The 20,818-nt window shown below is 34.9% G+C and overlaps 2 protein-coding genes across 2 annotated transcripts in view; one reads left to right on the forward strand and one right to left on the reverse strand.

Moving 5' to 3' along the window:
- The window catches only part of KCND2 (potassium voltage-gated channel subfamily D member 2), a gene marked incomplete at both ends in the record, with an annotated part of 483,187 nt that overhangs the window by 115,951 nt on the left and 346,418 nt on the right, over positions 1-20,818 (forward strand). The window lies entirely within an intron of this gene.
- Positions 15,723-16,172, reverse strand: LOC308622728 (COX assembly mitochondrial protein homolog; the record flags this gene model as incomplete). Its single annotated transcript, XM_081244361.1, has 1 exon — positions 15,723-16,172. The coding sequence occupies one exon, from the start codon at positions 16,170-16,172 to the stop codon at positions 15,852-15,854; it is 321 nt and encodes a 106-aa protein (XP_081100487.1). The 3' UTR covers positions 15,723-15,851.

Here is a 20,818-nt window from a genome sequence, read left to right on the forward strand (position 1 = left end):
TAGAAGTATTGTTTATAATTTCAAATATAACTGAGGAAGATTCAATTACCCTCAGAGATAAGATATTCCCAAATATTATGAAGAAACAAGGAATGTCAAAATTATGACTAAATGGTTTCTATGATGTGTAATTGTAAAGTTTGATTAGATTTAAATTTTAATTCTGCCAGAAAGTATTTTTAGGTAGGTAAAAACAATTTATATTTAAATGTGACTATGCCATTAAATTTTAAGAATCAGAAAGGAGGGAACTAATACTTTCTTATTAGGTTTAATGGAAAACTGAACAATGATAAAACTCAAAAGTCATATGCATAATTTTTGTTTTTATAGAGATAAGAGTATAGTCAGTGGTTTTATATGATTTATTTACTTGACTTTATAGTTCGTCTAGAATCCAATCAACTTTGTCATGCTGAACACATTTTTATTTTTCCTTAAGGAGTTCAAAAAATATGTAGCTGATTATGAAGCATATTCCAACTAGGAGAAAGCATTTTTTCTTTCTATTTTAATTCAAGAAAATAGGGAAATGTTTTAGAATCTAAAAATATCCAACCTTCTTTTACTGTCCCCAGATAATCTTCTCATTGTGTAAAGAATGAATATGAGGGTTTCCCTGGTGGCGCAGTGGTTAAGAGTCTGCCTGCCGATGCAGTGGACACGGGTTTGTGCCCCGGTCCGGGAAGATCCCACATGCCGCGGAGCAGCTAGGCCCGTGAGCCATGGCCGCTGAGCCTGCGCGTCCGGAGCCTGTGCTCCGCAATGGGAGAGGCCACAACAGTGAGAGGCCCACGTACAACAACAACAACAACAACAACAAAAAGAATGAATATGAGACCAAGCCTAATCGGTTAGATATTGATTGGGTCATTTAAGAACGCAAATGAAAATTTTATATAGCATAAATTTCCATGCTGGGAACAAGAACATGGTAAATTTGTTAAGCTACTGGGAGAGTACAAGCAGAGAAAGCATTTTATTCATTTTAGAATATTTATAGTACATTTTCTGTCCCAAATGAAATAATAATGTTTACCGTTAATAAAACTGAAATACAAACATAATGACTTGGTGATTTTTTTTTTTTTTAAGTCCTACATGTTGCTAAAATTTCACTTTGGAACAGAAGTATCTGCTCCGATAATTCCTGTTAACTTCTTACCTTTTGCTACTCTGAGTTAATGATTAACATTAACAGGCAAACTTAAGTTTCTTTCCTTGAGTGTATTTTTCTCTTTTCTTCTTCCACTTTTATTGAGATATAATTGACATACAGCACTGTATAAGTTTAAGGTGTATATGATTTGACTTACAGACATCATGAAGTGATTACCACAGTAGTTTAGTGAACATTCATCATCTCATATAGATATAAAATTAAAGAAATAAAAACATATTTCCTCGCGATGAGAACTTTTAGGATTTACTCTTTTAACTTTCATATATAACTTACAGCAGTGTTCATTGTATTTATCATGTTGTACGTTGTATCCCTAGTACTTATTTATCTTATAACTGGAAGTTTGTACCTTTCAACTACCTTCATTCACTCTTCCCCCTACCCCTTCCCGCACACTTGCCTCTGGTAACCACAAATCTGATCTCTTTTTCTGTGAGATTGTGTGTTTGTTTGTTTTTGAAGTATACTTGACCCACAACACTATGTTAGTTCTTCGTACACAAAGGAGTGATTTGATATTTGTATACATTTCAAAATGATCACCGTAAGTGTAGTTATCATTCATCCTAACTTTCATATAGCTAAAAAGTAGCAGCTAAGCAATAGTCAAATTGAATTATATTGTAGTATTGTGAAGACTTTGGGGGTATTTCCTAAAAAAATTATATGGAGGCTTTCCAAGGATTACTCTTCAATTACATTTTAGATCATCTTTCTTTGTAAGTTGAAAATATAAGTTGAAAATGCATTTAGTGCACCTAACCTCCTGAACATCATAGCCTAGCCTACCTTAAAAGGGCTCGAACACGGGCTTCCCTGGTGGCGCAGTGGTTGAGAGTCCGCCTGCCGATGCAGGGGACGCAGGTTTGTGCCCCGGTCTGGGAGGATCCCACATGCCACAGAGTGGCTGGGCCCGTGAGCCATGGCCGCTGAGCCTGTGCGTCCGGAGCCTGTGCTCCGCAACGGGAGAGGCCACAACAGTGAGAGGCCCACGTACCGCAAAAAAAAAAAAAAAGAAGAAAAATGTGCTCGAATGCTTACGTTAGACTACAGTTGGACAAAATCATCTAACACAAAGCTTATTTCAGAATAAAGTGTTGAATAGGTCATGTGATTTATTGAATACTGTACTGAAAGTGAAAAACAGAAGGGTTGTCTGGGTATGGAATGGTTTTATCAGTTGTTTATCCTCATGATCGACTGGGAGCTGCGGCTCACTGCTGCTGCCCAGCATCACAAGAGTATCATACCACATATTGCTAGCCTGGGAAAAGATCAAAATTCAAAATTCGAAGCATGGTTTCTACCTAATTGCTTTCACACTGTCATAAAGTTGAAAACTCATAAGTTAAACCATCAGAAGTCGGGAACCATCTGTATTGCATTCTGTCTTCTCAGTTATATGTCTATTGATAACTTTTATGAATATATTAACAGGAAGCAAAAGACTGTCAACAAAGTAAATATTTAAAAAGTGCTACAGTATTAGTTACTGCTAGCTCCATCAGCACAAATGGCTCCCTTTCCCTCCATCCATGATGCATAATTTCAGTGTGCATCTGATACTCCTAGGCCTGAATAACATGCTCTGTAGTTTTACAGTGAATGTTTGTGGAACTATTTTTTTTGAAATTGAACATGTGTGTCAGTTATCTATTGCTGCATAACGAACCATCCCCAAAACGTCATAGCTCAGAACAACAACAGTCATTATTTTTGTTCATGGATCTGCTATTTGGGCAGGATTCAACAGTTACAACTGGTTTATGCCATGCTGCATCACCTGGGGCATCTCCACTGGGGGCTGAAGGAGCCATGTCCAGGATGGTGCACTCATGCGGTGGGTGGGCTGGTTGAGGTATGCAGAATACTACATACCATTTGAAACTGTCCACTAGATGACTTGATCTAAATCTCTTTTACACAGGCATACAAAATCTTTTTAGGACTTTGATTTTCCTGCCTGGAAGATGTTACGCACAATATAGGTAGCAGGCGAAGTGAATCTTTACTTAAAAATAACACTCCCAGTTATTTTGAGAGCAAAATTCAGAACTGGTTCATATCACTGCCACTCACATTCAAGTGGTCAGAACTTAATCACATGGCCATACCTAGCTGCAGAGAAGGCTGGTAGTGTAGTCTTGAGCAAGGGGACCTTATGCCTAACCAAACTCTATCCTTATAGAAGAAAGAATGAGTATTTAGTGAAAACTAGCAGTCTTTCATAACTTCGCAGACTGTTTAGTTATTCTTCCCTTTGTGTAAACAAAGATATTTGTACATAACTTCACTTAAAGCATGGATCCTGCCATTTTGTAAGGATGAGTTTTTTGAATGCAGGAATTCCCGGTGTATCTCTGAATATCCCATGCCTAGATCCATGTCTGGCCAATAAAAGTAGGTGCTTAGTAAATATTAGTTGAATGGATGAATTTTGCAAAAACATCCATGTTGTCACCAGTCATATTTACCTACCCCAATGTAAGGAGAATTAGCAAATAGATGAATACTGAAAAGGGGCACATTTAACTTCTAATTTGGCATAAAAAAAAGACTACTCAATTCTTCCAAATTCTTAGTTAGTAAAAAACCGCTATCAAAGCCAATAATTCAGACAGGAAAAAAATGCACAGTTCCAAGGGATATGATGTTTTCATTTGTAGACTCTTTACTGTTCTAGAAATAGCTGAACTGTGAGCCATGCCTAGCCAAAGACAACATTAAAGGTTTTGAGGAAAGAAAAGCGTTCTTAATATATACAGTTTCATCAGTCCTATACCAGTATTTTCATATGTTTCTCCTTTTCTTTACAATTATAGCTCAGTTGGCCTATGCACTGGTTTCCAGTCGTTCTGCATTGAGCTGTTTTCATTCTAGCACATAGTTATTTTCGGTCTCACCTGGAAATGAGTGCAGTGACCACCTGATGATACTGATTCCATCTAACCTTCTTTGTATTCCAAGACAGAGCACACATTATTTTTGGTTTGACACTGCTTTGTATTGATCCTGAGAATTCAGTGCAAGCCTTTCCTTTATGTTTTTTTTGTCTAGCCCCAGGAGTCTGTCAGAATGACACAGCCATTAAAATGTAGGTTTGACGGTAGGACAGACAAAGTCAGAAGCATTTGTACATTGTTTACATCAGGAGTCGTTGCACTCAGATTTCAACTTGGAAGAGGACACTAGAATGGTTCAGGATATAGAAATATTTCTCAAGAGTTAAATGTATTTATTTTTATGTTTGTTCCACATCCATCTGTGAGATCTGTTTTATATGATCATGTGTAATTGATGTATCACAGGTGATTAGTTTCTCTTGCCAATACCTTTCTCCTCTGGCGTTTGCTACCTTCTTGCCTCTCCCTTCTCAGTAGCTCTTTAGAGCACAGGGTTACCGAGGATGTCTCCAGGTATTTCAGGGCTAGCTGGAAACCACAGGAGGTGGCCCTGAACAGTTCCATGCAAAGGGCCCAAATAGAAAGAGTAAATACAGTTGCAAATATTCCTTGGTAATCAGTTAGCAATACTTCTTAAAAAGGCAAAAGAGTTAGAATTAAGGCATCCCTTTCTTTTATATTTAGGAATTCAGAAATCTTTATGGGATCCTGTCTTCCTTTTTTAGTTTTTTTTTTTAACCTAAGTAATACAAACCATTTACATTTATATTCTACTGACAAATGCTGACATTTCCAGAAATTTCACTGTTGAATGAAACATCTGGTCATTCTTACCTCCTCATAAAGAAGTGTCTTAGCATTCTTAACACTGTCTTAACATTGCTCGTTATTGAAGCTACTTTTCAGAAATTTCCTTGAAGGAAATTGAGGGGAAAATATTGAGGAATTATATTCTACTTAACATTTTCATAAGTATCTACAATCAAAGTATGACAGTAATTAAAGGATGCTTCTGTCCTTATCAACTTCAGTTCTTTATTCAATGTAATTTTTCCAGCGAGGTCATTCTAACTAAACTAAATCACCATGTCCATCACCACTTGCTTTATTTTTCTTCTGGGCACTTGTCACTGTCTAATTTACTGTATACTCTATTTGTTGTCTTGTTTGCCATCTCCCTTCTGCCACTAGAATGTAAGCTCCTTGAAAGTACAGACTTTTATTCTATTTTGATTACTGCTAGATTCCCAGCTGCTTAAACAGTGTCTGCCACATAGCACTCTCAGTAAATATTTGTTATATGAATAATTGAGTGACACATTGAATAAATATACATGTGATATTTACTTAAAATTCCATGTTATTTGTGAGATTCTCCAAGTTATTGTCAAAGAATTTTGGGATTAATTGAAGTTTATGTAACTTTATTTTGCCTCTTAGAGGAAGTAAAGATGGTGACTTGGGAAAATTGCCTCAAATGCTAAAAATTATGATTGTTTTCTTTTCTAATGGACAATTTAATGAAGAGTTTTTATTTTTTAATCATTTTTACATTTGAGTGGCTTATTTTTGCATATATGTCACTGCATAAGCCAAATGGGGACTTTTGCTCTAAATTTCTAAACACATGGTACTCCTTATATCTATACCCCTCTCCCCGGGTCTTCTCATTATTCAAGCTATTAAGAAAGCAGCATGAAATCCCAATTGTGTTTTATAAACTGATTAGGAATATAATTCTTCAAAATGTCCTTTTGTGAATGACAAAGATAGGGAAAGCTTGATCACCAGAAGGTTGGACTAAATGAGTATTCTCTTTTAACTTTTATCCTTTAACAGTTGAGGATTTATTTTTTCAGTAAGCAGTGCCACTTCTATTTGTTTTAATTTTATGGTACGAATATAAACCTCCTCCAATAGTGCCTATCCTTTCTTAATAGGATGCTGGTGATAATACATTATTATTTTTACAAATATTATTATTACTGTCACTAGTGAGAATTTTGCAATGTCTTTTGGCCATCATGACAGCTGAATAACAGTCATCAGCATACATTTCTATAATCAAAGAAAGTATATGAGATTCTTAGGCTAAAATTCTGAGATATTTGTGTTAACTGGCCGTTGCCTGTTTTCCATAGAACTAGATTATTGTAAATGTGTTTATATTCTTAAAGTTTTGATATATTTAATTGTTTTAATTGAATGGGTTATTGTTTAAGTGTTTACTAATTATTTCTGGAAAAAATAGAAGTTTAAAGCATCTGGTATCTATTTCAAATTATTGGTAAAGTAGAAAACTTTATGGTGATGTAGAAATTAACCCCTGCCCCCAGGAAAAGTATTTTTATAGAATTGAATAAAAGCCAACTTTTAAATTCAGCTGTGTAGAGTTCTCTATGATCAGTGAAATATACCTGCTGATACAAATGAGAGTTTAGCAAGAAATATTTTGGCCTAATGTCATCAGCATAATCCATCGCCCTCTCCCCAGTGCCAACATGGGGTATTAGTGTGCAGAGTAGGTGCCCAGTAAGTATGTGCTGAATGAATGAATGAGTGTGTGCTTAAATCCTCTTTTCTCAGCAAGGCAGAGGCCTGGGTTTCTGACTCAGATTGGGGTAAGAGAGGGATGTGATGGGGTGGGGGGTAAAAGCTGTTTGTAGTTTAAGGGAGGGGGGGGAAGGGAACCAGAATTAAACTGCCAAGCCAGGAAGTTTGGAAATAAAAGAATAGTTGGCAAACTTTAAATCCTTGGGAGCTGACTGAGAGCAAAATCCACCCCAGTGAAGGTTCTGCCATAGAAATCAATCCAGATGGACTAAAGCAAAGCTGTTTACATGGGCTTCCATGAGCATATTCTCAGACATGTGAGTGTTCTCTACAATAATTCTGTTTTAGAATGAGTGATATCTCTTTGCTGATAATCTAAAATAAATTAATATAAGCCTCTTTCTTGTTGAATATATATATTCTGCTGCTAGATTTTACTCTTCACTTTAGAATTTTTATGTACAAACATTTTTCTTCTATGTTGTTCTATTTAATTGTCTAGGGCTACTGAGAAAAGATAGAAGTAGACAATACATAAATAATACATTTTCATTAAAGAGAGGTCAAATGACCTTAATCCACACAGTAGAAAGATGAATTTACATTGTCCAGTAGGGAAAGTGAGGGGAGAATGATTTTCACATAGCATGTTCGATAAGATGGGCTTAGTGAATTCAAAAGGTCCATAAAGTAGCAGTTACTTAACTTGCTATGTGCTAAAAATTATTAAATTTAAAAATCATCCTTCACATTAACTTGTTAATGTAATTTAGAATTAACCTGATTTGTATTGGTTTTACATTCTGTTGTGTTTAAATTGTAGCATTTTAGTTATTTTAGGCTTATGACAATTATAAGCATAAGGAATGTTTAACATAGATTTATATTTATATGGTTGTGCAGTATAGAAACAAACTTCTCCTGGGTTGTTGAAACCTTTATATGGAGCCCTTGGCATTTCTCAAGTTTCAGTTTAAGAAGTGGAGTCAAGAGAAATTCCTTTGGTCAGCTATTAAGGAGAGAGAGCTGGTTTGGACTTTTTAATCTCATTATAAATTCATGTTCATGGTCCTTATTGATTAAATGGATGGAAATTATTATTTCCTATTACAGTCTTTAAGATTACATTAATTAATGAGGGAAAAGTGAGCACATTAGCAATATCTCAAACCAAATACTTTCTTTTTTTTTTGATTGGAGCATAATTGATTTACAATGTTGTATTAGTTTCAGGTGTGCAGCAAAGTGAATCAGTGATACATATACATATATCCACTATTTTTTAGATTCTTTTCCCATAGAAGCCATTACAGAGTATTGAGTAGAGTTCCCTGTGCTATACAGTAGGTCCTTATTAGTTATCTATTTTATATATAGTAGTGTGTATATGTCAATCTCAGACTCACAATTTATCCCTCCCCCCCAAACCAAATACTTTTTGTATTACTTTTCTTTGATTTGATTTCATAAATATAAGATGTTTCACTACCTACTAATGAAAATATAAAAATGCATGACAGAGTTTAAAAAAATGACATATTCCTTGTTTATAGGGATACATTTTGTGATGATGATTCTGATCACAATGATGATAATTTCTATCACTTAAGGGGAACTTACCACTTCCTAGTGGTATGGTTTATGTTATATGGTCGGCACTTGTATATTTTATCTAATTTAATCCTCATGGTAACCTCATGAGAAAGATACAGTTATTATTCCTGTTTTACAGATAACAAAAACTGAGTCTTTGAGAGCTTAGATAATTGAGCTAAGGTCACACAGTTCTTGCAAAGTAGAACTGGATGGGGTTCAATTTAATCTCTAAGCTACATAGTTCCCCTCAAAAGTTATATTAAAGTATTTTTATGTTTAAGATACAATATTAAATAATGTAGTAATCAAAAGATAATTTAAGTAAGATAATTTGAGTAATCAAAAGATAGTTATGAGTTTTAGTCTTCTTCACTTTGTGTATCAATAAATACGTCTTTGTTCCTAATTTTTTACTTGTTCAGTAATAGATACATATGAAACTTATATGTTATTCATCATTCCCTGGATAATTCACATTTAAAATTTATATAGATTAGAAGTGGATGATGTTGCCCTTTCTTCTCCATTCATTCAAATATCAAATATCCAAAATATCAATTATCAAAAAACTTGGTTTTTAAAATGTTTAGAATGTTTTGAAAGAGAATATCTTTTCAAAGTTAGACCTATTAATAGTTTCCAGATTTATTATGTGAATATTATGAGTAATTTTGTCCTTATATCTAATTTGTTCTCCAGGCTATTTTATGTAGAAAGATATTTATCACAACAAAGCCGATGTTAATGACTTTGAAAATGATCTCCTTACTGGGGTGATTTTTTTGCTATTCTAGAATTGCTCCATCAGAACTGTCATAAGCACCATTCTTCCTCTTATAATGTTTATGTTACAATTAGTTAGTTCACAGGCACAGAGCTGATGTTGTCATTTAACATAACTACTGTATATAGGATATTAAAATTGATGAATACAAATATCATAGAATTCAGAGATATTTTATTAATCCTAAACTATTTACCAATCTGGCTTCCCTCTCCTATATGAATTTCAGTGGTAAGAATACATATTTAGAGCAAATATTATTTATCACATAAAATTCATATTTATTAACATACTATGTTGCTTTCACTTTTTTCCTCCAAACACTGTAATGGAGATGTTTGATACTCAATATGAAAAATGAAAGTTAATAGGGTAAAGTTTGATAGCCTCAATTTCTTTTCTTTTGTTTTCTGAATTGTCCAAAATACCCAGACCTTTTGAATTAATGGACTTTGAGTTCATTCCAATCTAATGGAATTTACTATGTGATCTTGAAAAATATTTAATTTCTTTGAGCCTTAAGATAAATATATATAAAAAATAGGGATAAGAGTACACAACTATCAGACTTGGGAGAAATAAATCAGATACCAATATGTTAATTACCTAGCATAGTACCAGGCTCAGAGAGAGACTGTGAATATTAGTTACTTTTACCTAATAAGCACTGAAAAATCATTCAAAATTCTTTAACCCTTAATCTTAGATACCTTCACAGAGAGAAATTTCTTAGTATGAAAGAAATACATTGACTCCTCACATCTCTTTAAGCAGGTGAAATGCACACGTGTACTGTTCAGAAGTTTTATGTGATGTTTGCAATATTTGATGTACTTTCTTTCCTCTTTATCATATATCAATATAACCTTGCTAACATATAGTTTGTTTAAACACCATATATCCTATGATGTTTGATTATGGAAATTTGTGAAGATTTAAGATTCAGAAATTTCAGGCCAATTACTTTGTTTTGGTGCTTAGGTTACTTAAAAATTTTTTCATGTGATGATTTCCTCAGCACCTCATTGAAACGTCTCCAGATAAAGCCATCAGGCAACATGGTGAATAGGCGCATTCCTTTCTATTTTTAATGCTTGAAATGTATTCTTAGAAATTTCTTGCAATTCTGTTGTGTTTAGTAATCCAAAGATATAAAATTCTCTAATCACCATAAATCTCAAATGGTGAAATTTTTGGAAGGAGAGCAACTTTTCGCACTACTTTAAAAAACATATGACTTCATAAGGGAGAGATGTGTAATAAATTAATATAGGCAGATAATATATTCTATTTTAGGGCATAAATAATCGTTCTAACTATGTGCTATAATGAATTTATAGGAGGAAAAATAACCAGGAATGGAAGGGACTTCTAGTGACTATCTGTTAGCTCTTCCTGCTGCAAGTCACCACTTAAACCATCTAAATCAAATGAAATGTTCATATATGTCTTAAGATAAAAGTTGCTTTTGCCTGCCTTTGGCTGAATGAGAAGAGAAGTAGTTTCTTTTAGCTTTATCTGCAAAGAAGCAGATTGTTCTTTGGCTACTTGATTGTCAGAAACATGCTGTTCTATGCCATTCAAATTAATGATGCTAAGTTTAGATTCCTTATTATTGAAACTCTCTTACTTATAACTCCTCTAACCTTTATATACTTGATGCTTAGCTATGCGGGAGTTTATTTCTGAAGATTTTCTAGTTTCACATATCAATGGAGGTGACATTATTTCTGCAAAGAATTTGGCTTTGTTTTTTTTTTTTTTTTTAATCTTCAACATATGGTGAACTGTAAAAGATTATTCCACATTCTTTAGTTACAGTTTTACATTGTACATAGTAAACGTATTTGAGACAGTTTCCAGTAACTATTCTAGTATTTAATTTCAAACTCAATATAACTCAATATAAGTAAATGTCAACTAGTAAAGCGGCTCCAGTTCTTTGACTTCTTATTTAATTTTCAAGGTAGGAACGTTAACATTGGCTTGGAGTATTGAATAAGTAATTTTTCCAGTGACATAGAAATTGCATTTTTTTCCTCCCTAGCCACAGTTACACAAAATTTTGTACTTTCCGTGTATGTAAATTGCCTATTTTACTTGGGGCTACCCTTTATGTTCACTTACAGCTTCCAACAGAGCAAATCCCAGAAGTTCAGCCATACACTGAGGTAAATAGATTACCCAAATTAATAGCTGAACTTCCAAATATAGTCAGATTAATAGGTACAAGTCCATAGTCTGACCTGGCCACATGCCGGCAATTACTTGTTTAATTTGATCCATGTAGATAGCTAAGTTGGTCAATGTCAAACCCAATATTCACTCTTTGACCTAAATGTACATTCCGTGTTGGTCAAATTAATTATAAGATCATTTAGTTTTCCTCCTTATTGTTGAGGACATTATGTGAGGCTGTGTGTAGAGCTTCACAGAATTAACTGGTGTGCCTCAGCTAATAGTTTTCTGATTTATATCCTCAGGGTCAAGAAGTGTTTTTTTATGTTAAATGTCCATGACACTCTGCTGACTTAGCCTGGAACAACTCCAAATGATTTATTCTTTGGGATGGCTATAATAGTTATATTTTAACATTAATAATAAGACTTTATTATATTATCTATACTATTATATATTCAATAGAACATTAGTCACCTAACTTGAAATTATATTTTTCACAGTTTGTATTTTTTTTTTTTTTTTGTGGTACACGGGCCTCTCACTGTTGTGGCCTCTCCCGTTGTGGAGCACAGGCTCCGGAGGCGCAGGCTCAGCGGCCATGGCTCACGGGCCCAGCCACTCCGCGGCATGTGGGATCTTCCCGGATCAGGGCACGAACCCGCGTCCCCTGCGTTGGCAGGTGGACTCTCAACCACTGCGCCACCAGGGAAGCCCTGAGTTTGTATTTTTAACTGGTTGCATTGATGATTATTTGTGAGTTCTTATTAACATCAGGAAACAGTGTGACTTCCAGGCAACTCAGTTAATTAGAAGGTAAGCGTTCAGTATTCCTGAGTTTAATTTAGCTTTTGTGTGTGCATATGTGTATGTGTGTCTTAGTATAACTCTAATAATTTCTGTATGTTTAACAAATGTGAGCCATTAGTCATAGGGAGATTCAATGGCAAGGGCAAGAACCTTTCAGATTCATCTCTGACACACCACAGAATGCCGTGACCATAGTATAAAACAGACCAGACATGAATGGGGTTTTGTTATTGTTGTTATTTTTCCAAATGACCTGTCTTGCTATATGACTTTACTGTTGTATTTTGTCAGTATTTAGCATGTCCCTCTAGGCTCTGGAAAGCCAAGCTCTCCACATTTAATTATTTTCCATTTTCCTTAAGTTAATCTTTCTGAGTTGTTCCTGCGTTGCTTATCTGATTTTCTTTCTTAGTCTATCTACATGTTTCTAGGAATGAAGGCCCTGTATCTATGCACACATTTCATTCTCCATAGAATAAATTATGAGGTATTACCTTAACTCTTCACTTGGTTGAGAGAGATTATGTAGCAGCCAATATAAAAGTGCCTATTTAACAGCTAAAAGTAGCAAAATTCAAGTTAAATTTGGAGTTTTTTCATGAAGCTAGCTCACCAAAGTAGAAAATATCATTTTAATAAGATTCAAAACATATCCATGAATATTAGTAGAGTACCTGGCATGTATGACTACATATTTTGAACAGATTCTCCACTTATCCAGTCAGTAGTTGGTACTGCTTTCCCTTATTCCACTGTTATATATAAGGTCTTTCGACTACAACTACAATACAGAATAAAAATTTAGAAATTCTAAAGGATGTGTTTCTTTTTCTTGTATCATTGTCCTGCCAAGTCATGGACTTTAAAGCTGTCAATGGTAGAACTATAAATAGTTTCGACATTTGCTCAGTTGAACAGTGCTCCTCATTTTCTTTAAATTTTGCTATTTAACAACTAAATCATAACTTTGGTTAATCTATTTACTTGGTGACTGAGACCAAAATCTAATGAAAAACAATGGAATGAACATATTCAGCTTATAATTTTAGCATTTCTGTTCGATGGACTTACTTAAATAATCATAATGTCCTGGTAATTTGTATGTGTAAGGGTTTCAAATAAGTATAAAGTTCTCTGTAGCTATTGCTTCTTCTTCTTCTTCTTTTTTTTTTTTTTTTTTGCACTACGCGGGCGTCTCACTGTTGTGGCCTCTCCCGTTGCAGAGCACAGCCTTCGGACGCGCAGGCTCAGCAGCCATGGCTCACGGGCCCAGCCGCTCTGCGGCATGTGGGATCTTCCCGGACCGGGGCATGAACCCGTGTCCCCTGCATCGGCAGGCGGACTACCAGCCACTGAACCACCAGGGAAGCCCTATTGCTTCTTTTTTTTGTTTGTTGTTGTTTAACTCGATATGAACAAACTAAGGTGGTTTATAGAAAAATAGAAACAGAAAAAAGACATAGATTCAATCATTTAAAAACCACTTTGAAGTTGGAGAAATGTCATTAAGGATAAAATAATAACCGATTTCAATATTAGAGGCAGCTGTATCATTATAAACTGAGTTTGAAAACTTTTGTTTGCAAAGGGAAAATTTATTGGCAGTAAAAGACACATGCAGAGAATATCTTAATAGTGTGTTCAAGTAATGACAATTGATATGACACCCAAAGTCCTCAGTATATTCCAAACAGGCAAAGAAAAATAAACATTATTACCTAAGTATTTAATTGATGTTCATAGTGATTATCATGGTGGTTTTGGTCAGTTCATCTTTATTGCTGTTGGTCATCTTTCTTCAATTTCTGATTGTTTTACTTCTCTACTAAAATCACCAACCAACCAGCCAAGGAACCAGGCAAAGAGCCTATCTGCCTTCTACCTACCTACCTACTGCATAAGCAAACAACAAATAAAAACATTCTGCGGTAAACAAACTAGCAAACGAAAACATTCTCTAGCTCTTTATTATATAGGATGAAATGAAAATCCATTAGTGTGTGTTTTGTTCACTTTTGCCCATTTTTCTTTTCCAGAGTTATCTCCTGTAGTTCTTAGGGTCAATACAAAACCAGACACAGAGGACACTTCACTTTTTCCACCCAAAACTTCCTTTGAACCTCCAGTGCCTCTTCTCTTGCCGCTTCTTTTGAGACACTGGTTTTCTTCTCCATCAACTCAGCCTAATTCAAACTTTAAAGTCCAATTCATCTCAATTTTCTAACCCTTTCCCCTCCTACCTCCATAAATTTTCATAATATCTTATAAATACATATGGTTATTTTCTTAGGCACTGCTTAGTAGCTAGAACTTGGGATTCATGAGGGTAATAAAACATTTTGGTCATTACGAATTTAGCACAGTATTGACACCTATTAGACTCTCATCCATAGGTTACTGAAGGAATAAATGAAAAGAATGAAGGAATAAAGTGGTATAATTGTATTTTTACTAATAATTTAAAGTTCCCTAGGGGCTCTCATAAAAATTAGCATTTATCATACATCTGTAATCATTTTATGGCACGTGGGGCATGTTTTTATTAAAGTTTTATACACACACATACACACAAACACATGATTCTACAGCTAGTACTTGGGAAAATAATAAATTTGTTTTCCAGTGTTGTTTTCTCTTAAATGTCTTCCTAGACTCCACAATGTATATTTTACTCAAGTGTCTTTCATCCTAGTATCTATACTGTTTTGTAACTCATTGTTCACTTAACAACATGTAATTAACATTTCTCCATATGATTAAATATTCTTCTATATTATCATGTTAGTTAGAAATTTCAGATATCTCAAGGTTTTATCTGTTTAAAAATATTGCTGTACTAAACAAGATTACAGTTAAATGATTAAATACAATTATTTATGGTGAACAACTTTCTAAAAACTGAGTCACTGCTTCCAAGAGCTTGAACAATATATATATATATACACACACACATATATATACACACACGCATATATATACATATATATATATATATATATATATATATATATATATATATTGCTCTTTTGCCTGCCAGATATAAGTAATTATATGTCAACCAGCTGGTTGTAAAATTGGCCATTTTCTGAATGCATAGCAGCAGTTTTGGGATAAATGTGTGTGTGTGTGTGCACGCATGTGTGTGTGTGTGTGTGCAATTCCCTTTAACAACAAAATAATGACATTGTCCTAGTAGAAGTGATAATTGAAAGTAACACTAATAAATTTTGTAAAAGCAAACTAGAAAAAAATGTACATTGAGAACTATCCTGGATATAATATGAAACTTCTATTCAATGATTATTCATTCATTCATCTTTCATTCACTTTTGTATATAAAATATTATTTACTGAACACACACTATATTCCAGGCACTGTGCTGGATGACTGGGATACAAAGATCAGTGGGTTGTGACCTTAGCCTTACACCTCTGCAGAGTATACTTACATAAAACAGATCCATTACTGTAAAACATGGCTGCAAGAGATGCCTGAACGAAGTGTCCTGTGAGTGAGTGAGTGGGTGGGTGGGGAAGTTAGTAGAGGCTTCACAGAGAAGCTACTTGAGCTAGCTCTAATAGTATAAGTAGGAGTTTATCGAAAAGTAAAGGAAAAAATAAGAAAAGTAAGCACAAACAAATGTATATAGTTCAAATAATGAATAGGTATTTGTTTGGTTGATTTTAATTTTTTAATTTTTTTTAAGTTTAAAAAAATCTTTATTTCAGATAAAATTATTTCCATTATTAAGGATAAAGCAAACACACTTCCTTGAGTCCATCATTTCAGGTGACTGTGATTTCCATGAACATTGGCGTTCCTGAGTATCATTTGAATATTTGCCTACATGCTTGTGGGAAGCTTCCTCAGCCTTTTCTTGGTAGGAATTCCAATTTTTCTGAATTCCTTCCTTTCCTTCAGGTATTCCATTTTGCATTCTTCATGAAAGGCTGGATCATTATAGTAAGCAGTTAGACATTCTTTCAATGCAGAATTTTCTTTCTGGCATCTTACTACCACAAGGATTCCAGAGTCCTTGCAACATTTAGTGAAATCTTGAACTTGTTCAGAACATCTCTCTCGGGCCTTTTCTCTTATTATTTTAGGGATCAAAGCATCTCTTTCGACTCGTCTGAGATGCGGCTCTGTGGGGTCGAGCGCCATGTCCGCACCCGGGAGGTGGCAGTGGCCCACACAGGTCTGGTTGGTTTTTAAATGAAAGAGAAATACGATTTGGGCCCACATTGTGGAATACTGAGTGGTCCATACCTTGATAAGAAGTTCCATAATTAGTGTAAAAAGCAAGCGAAATAGGTTTTTTTACTTTGATACATTTGTGTATTGTAGTATGATTGCCACTGAGGCAATATTTATCACGTTACATTATTATAGTACAGCACTATTGACTATGTTTCTTATACTGTGCATTAGATCCCTATGGCTTATTATTTACTGCTAGTTACAAGTTTGTACCCTTAAATACCATCAATCTAATTCCCTCACCCCCCCATCCCTGGTAACCATCATTTTACTCTCTTTTGTACAGATTAGACTTTTTTAGATTCTACATATAAGTGATATTGTACAGTATTTGTCTTTCTCTGTCTGACTTACCTTGTTTAGCACAATGTGCTCAAGGTCCATCCTTGTCATAAATGGCAGGATATCTTCCTTTCTCATGGCTGAATAGTATTCAATTGTGTATATATGTACCACATCTTTTTTAGCCATTTATCCATTGGTGGGCATTTGGGTTGTTTCCATATCTTGCCTGTTGTGAATAATGCTGCAATAAATATGGGTATGCATATATCTCGTCAAAATCCTGTTTTCATTTCCTTTGGATTTTTACCCAGAAATGGAATTGCTGGATCATATGGTAGATATATTTTTAATATTTGAGGAACCTCCATATAGTTTTTCCTAGTGGTTGGACTAATTTACATTCCTACCAACAGTGTATAAGGTTTCCCTTTTCACTACACCCTCACCAGCATCTGTTTGTCTTTTTGATAATAGCCGTCCTAACAGGTGTGAGGTGATATCTCCCTCTAGTTTTGATTTGCATTTCCATGATGATTAGTGAGGTTGAACATTTTTTTCATGTACCTGTTGGCCATTTCGATGTTCTCTCTGGAAAAATGTCTAATTAGTTTGTCTGCCCATGTTAATATCAGATTTTCTTTGGGTTTTTTGTTATTCATATATGTTAATTCTTTATATATTTTGGATATTAACCCCTTATTCAAAATATGGTTTGCAAAATTATTTCCCATTCTATAGGCTTCTGTTTCATTTTGTTGACTTTTTTTTTTTTTGCCATGTAGAAGCTTTTGAATTTGATATTGTCCCATTTGTTGATTTTTTACTTTTGTTATTTGTGCTAGCAAAAGAGGTTTTTAAATAAGAGAGTGACAAACTGTTCATATAAGAAAAATACCATAAAGCAATGTAGAGAATAGACCAGAGTGGAGGAGAAACTTGTAGTAAGAAAATAATGAGGAAACTGTTAGAATAGGCCAACTGATAGAGTCCATGTCTTAGCGGTGGTGGCAATGGAGAGAAGCTAGATTGTCGTACCTACTGGATGTGTTGGTTGAATAGAAGGGAAGAAGTAAAGATCTGAGGTTGCAAAGAAACCTTATTACAGAATAGGCTCCTTTACCATTCTACTACCTGTGTTCTAGGGTACCATCCTCTCCTGGGATCCCAATCCTGAGGTACAGGGATCCCAGAGACATGAGAGGGCCAGTGAATGCACTGAATTTATGGGCAACAATTTGGAGACATGAAGATCCATAGTCTTCATCAGATTCTCATCTCAGATTCAAGGGGAAAACTTTTAAAAATTCTAAGTCGATATGTTTAATAGGTACTTTTCTAGGGAGAGACTCCATGTTTTTCATCAGTTCCTTTTAGTAGATTATAACACCAAATAGCTGAAGACCACTGATCTATCTGAATACCCTTTTATTTTTTCACAGATTTTCTTTGTATTTAGGTCCAGTTGTTAGGACAGGGTTGCAGGGCAGTGTGGCGTAAAATACATGGGTTTAAGTCAGAGATACCTGGGTTGGCATCCAGGCTCTTCAATAATGCTACGTGACCTAGGCAGAATTGCTTACACTCTAATAACTGCAGTTTCTTCATTTGTAAAATGAAGAGAGTAACATCTAGTTCAAATATGGGGCTATTCATAAGAACTTATTAGCCCAGCACTTAGTTGAGTGGCTGGTCAATAGAAGGCATTCAATAAGTGATAGCAATAATGAACACTGTTGTTATTATTCTTACATTTGTTAGATAGCCATGCTGAGGCTCATCTCAGTTCTCTCCCCTCTATGAAGCCTTCATTTATCACCCAATCTAAAGTCAATCTCACCCTTTTCTGAGCTCTTTGCTTGTACCTCCTCTTGAGATCTACCTTACTTTTACTGAGATTATAGTGTATATGTCTTCGTCTCATCCAGTTTACTAGATATTAGGGCTTTATTCATCTTGTATTCCCTTTAGTGGTGGCTATCATACATTCTACACAGGTGAGGAACAAAATTTAAATATTTTGTATACAACACAATATTTAATATTGTCACAGTATATCTGGTTCAGTGGCACCTATCAGAGCACTTGTCACACCATATTGTCTCCCTGACAACAAAGTGGATTCTGTGGGCAGAGTCTGTTGTGTATTCATGGTGCTTACATTGCATTAGAGAAAGAAAAGTTTGATCATGGGCTTCTTGCACTTGAAAAAACTTGACTTTTACTTTTATTCTTTAAAAAATAAATATTAGATGTCCTGTCACTTATGTGATATGATATAAAACCTTAAATCTTTATATAGTGTTGGAAGTATTGTATTAAAATGTCCCATATTTTCTAAAACCTCATGTAACTCAACCATCTGGAAAAACCTAGTAACAAATAATGTACAGATAGTTCAGATTTGGTTTTGATACTGTCATTCTTCACATAATAATTTCTGTATGTATTTTTCTGGTAAGTAATTTATCCAAAACTAATTATGTAAATTAAAATTTCAGGAAGGCTATGAAACACTAACAACTCAGTTATATTATCTCAAAACATTATAATCACCTCACTGAGTAGCAGCAAAAATAGAGGTCAAAGCATTTTGGTTGTATTAATGTGGCTCTTCTGTTTTGATTTTTTTAAAGTTACACCTGAACACAATTTTCTATATCAACAATGATGCCATTTTAAAATATCTAAATGCAAAAGGGCTGTACAATAAGGAAAAACACTGCGGTCTCATTGGAAAAATTTTAAAGAAACATTTTGTGATTTTTTAAGTGTATAAAGTAGACAGAAAACAACTGGCACCCCATTAAAGCAAACTCATGTGATCATAGTGCACAGCTGTCAGACAACCACGTTCCAAAACATCTAAACCTTCCACATGTTTAGACGGCCCTGTGCTTATTTATCACAACACCAATCACGCTCTATTTCCATCATCTATTGACTTGTCTGTCTTCCACACTGGAAGGCATTACTTTCTTTTCAAACCATCTTTACACTCCCAGAGCCTATCTAGTACCTGGCATGTGGAAGGCAATAAATTGTTGTTTATGGAATCAATTAACAAAGTAAATAATTATCTAATTAATTAAATGACCTCTGTGTTTTCCAACAATTTTCAAACTTTAATGTGCAGAAAAATTACCTGCAAATTTAGTTTTAAAATGTAAATCGTTAACTTCTGCACACATGGATTCTAATTCCATAGATTATGCAGCCTGAGAACATGCATCTTAACAAGGCCACCAGTGTTTCTGCTTCAGGAGCAAAGATCACTCTTTAAAAACATGGATAGAATATCATTCATGTGATTAAGAACTCTTCTTGATGCAGGTAAACTTCCACAAAATCATTGGGCTGTTGTTCACGGATTCTGAATTGAGAGGGTCAGAGTGAGTGAGGACTGAACAGTGTAAGAAAAGTCCTGAGGGGCTCATGGGGCACACTGGTGAAAGGCTTTGCTCAAACTTTCCCTGATTCTGTGTCTGTTAGATTTGTGAGGTTTGCATGAATAGAAGGTAAAGCTAAAGACAAACTTGACAATGTGGGCAGACTGCAGGACAGCCTAAGGATCCAAATAAAGTCTAGTCTTCCAGTTGGGCTGCATTGGGGTCACTGTCCAAGAAATAAGCAGGGAGAAAAAATCTAGGCCAGGTAACAGAAGAGCATCTCAAGATACAGATCATGCAAGCATACTGACACCAGAAAACTCTGAGTGTGACTTCGGATACCTCGACAAACCCATCCTTCCTCAGTTCCTATTTTAAGTTTCTCAATGTTAGTTGATGGGAACTAGCAAAGTATCTGCTGCTCCCAGAGTTGGATATGCTTCTTAGGTATTGGTCATAGTGGACGGTTAGATCGTCTAACGTGTTTATACTTTCAGATTCCCCAGAATCTTTGATAAATATTGGTCAAATTCTTGGATTCTAAGCCAGATCTAATAAATCAGTATCTCCGGGGAGCACATGATGGGAATTGATTTATGAGCATTCTTTAGGTGGTTCAGATGATTGGCCTGGTGTAGGAGCCATAACTTTAAAAAGCCTTCATAGATCTTTCATCAATGAAAAATTTTTATTGTATTTATTAGGAGTCATATCTTTCTGCCCCCCCATCTTTAGCCCCACACGTTTCTGCCTCTTGCACACAACTCCTCTCCTCATATGTCTCTTAGTAGCCTCCTGTCCAAAATTACTTTGTCGTAGACTTGCTTTTTAGGTATTCTAACCCTCTAAACTTAATAGTAATTTCCTCCATTCCTTTTC

Source organism: Mesoplodon bidens, assembly GCF_964165515.1.
Source record: "Mesoplodon bidens genome assembly, chromosome: 9".
NCBI classification, from domain to species: domain Eukaryota; kingdom Metazoa; phylum Chordata; class Mammalia; order Artiodactyla; family Ziphiidae; genus Mesoplodon; species Mesoplodon bidens.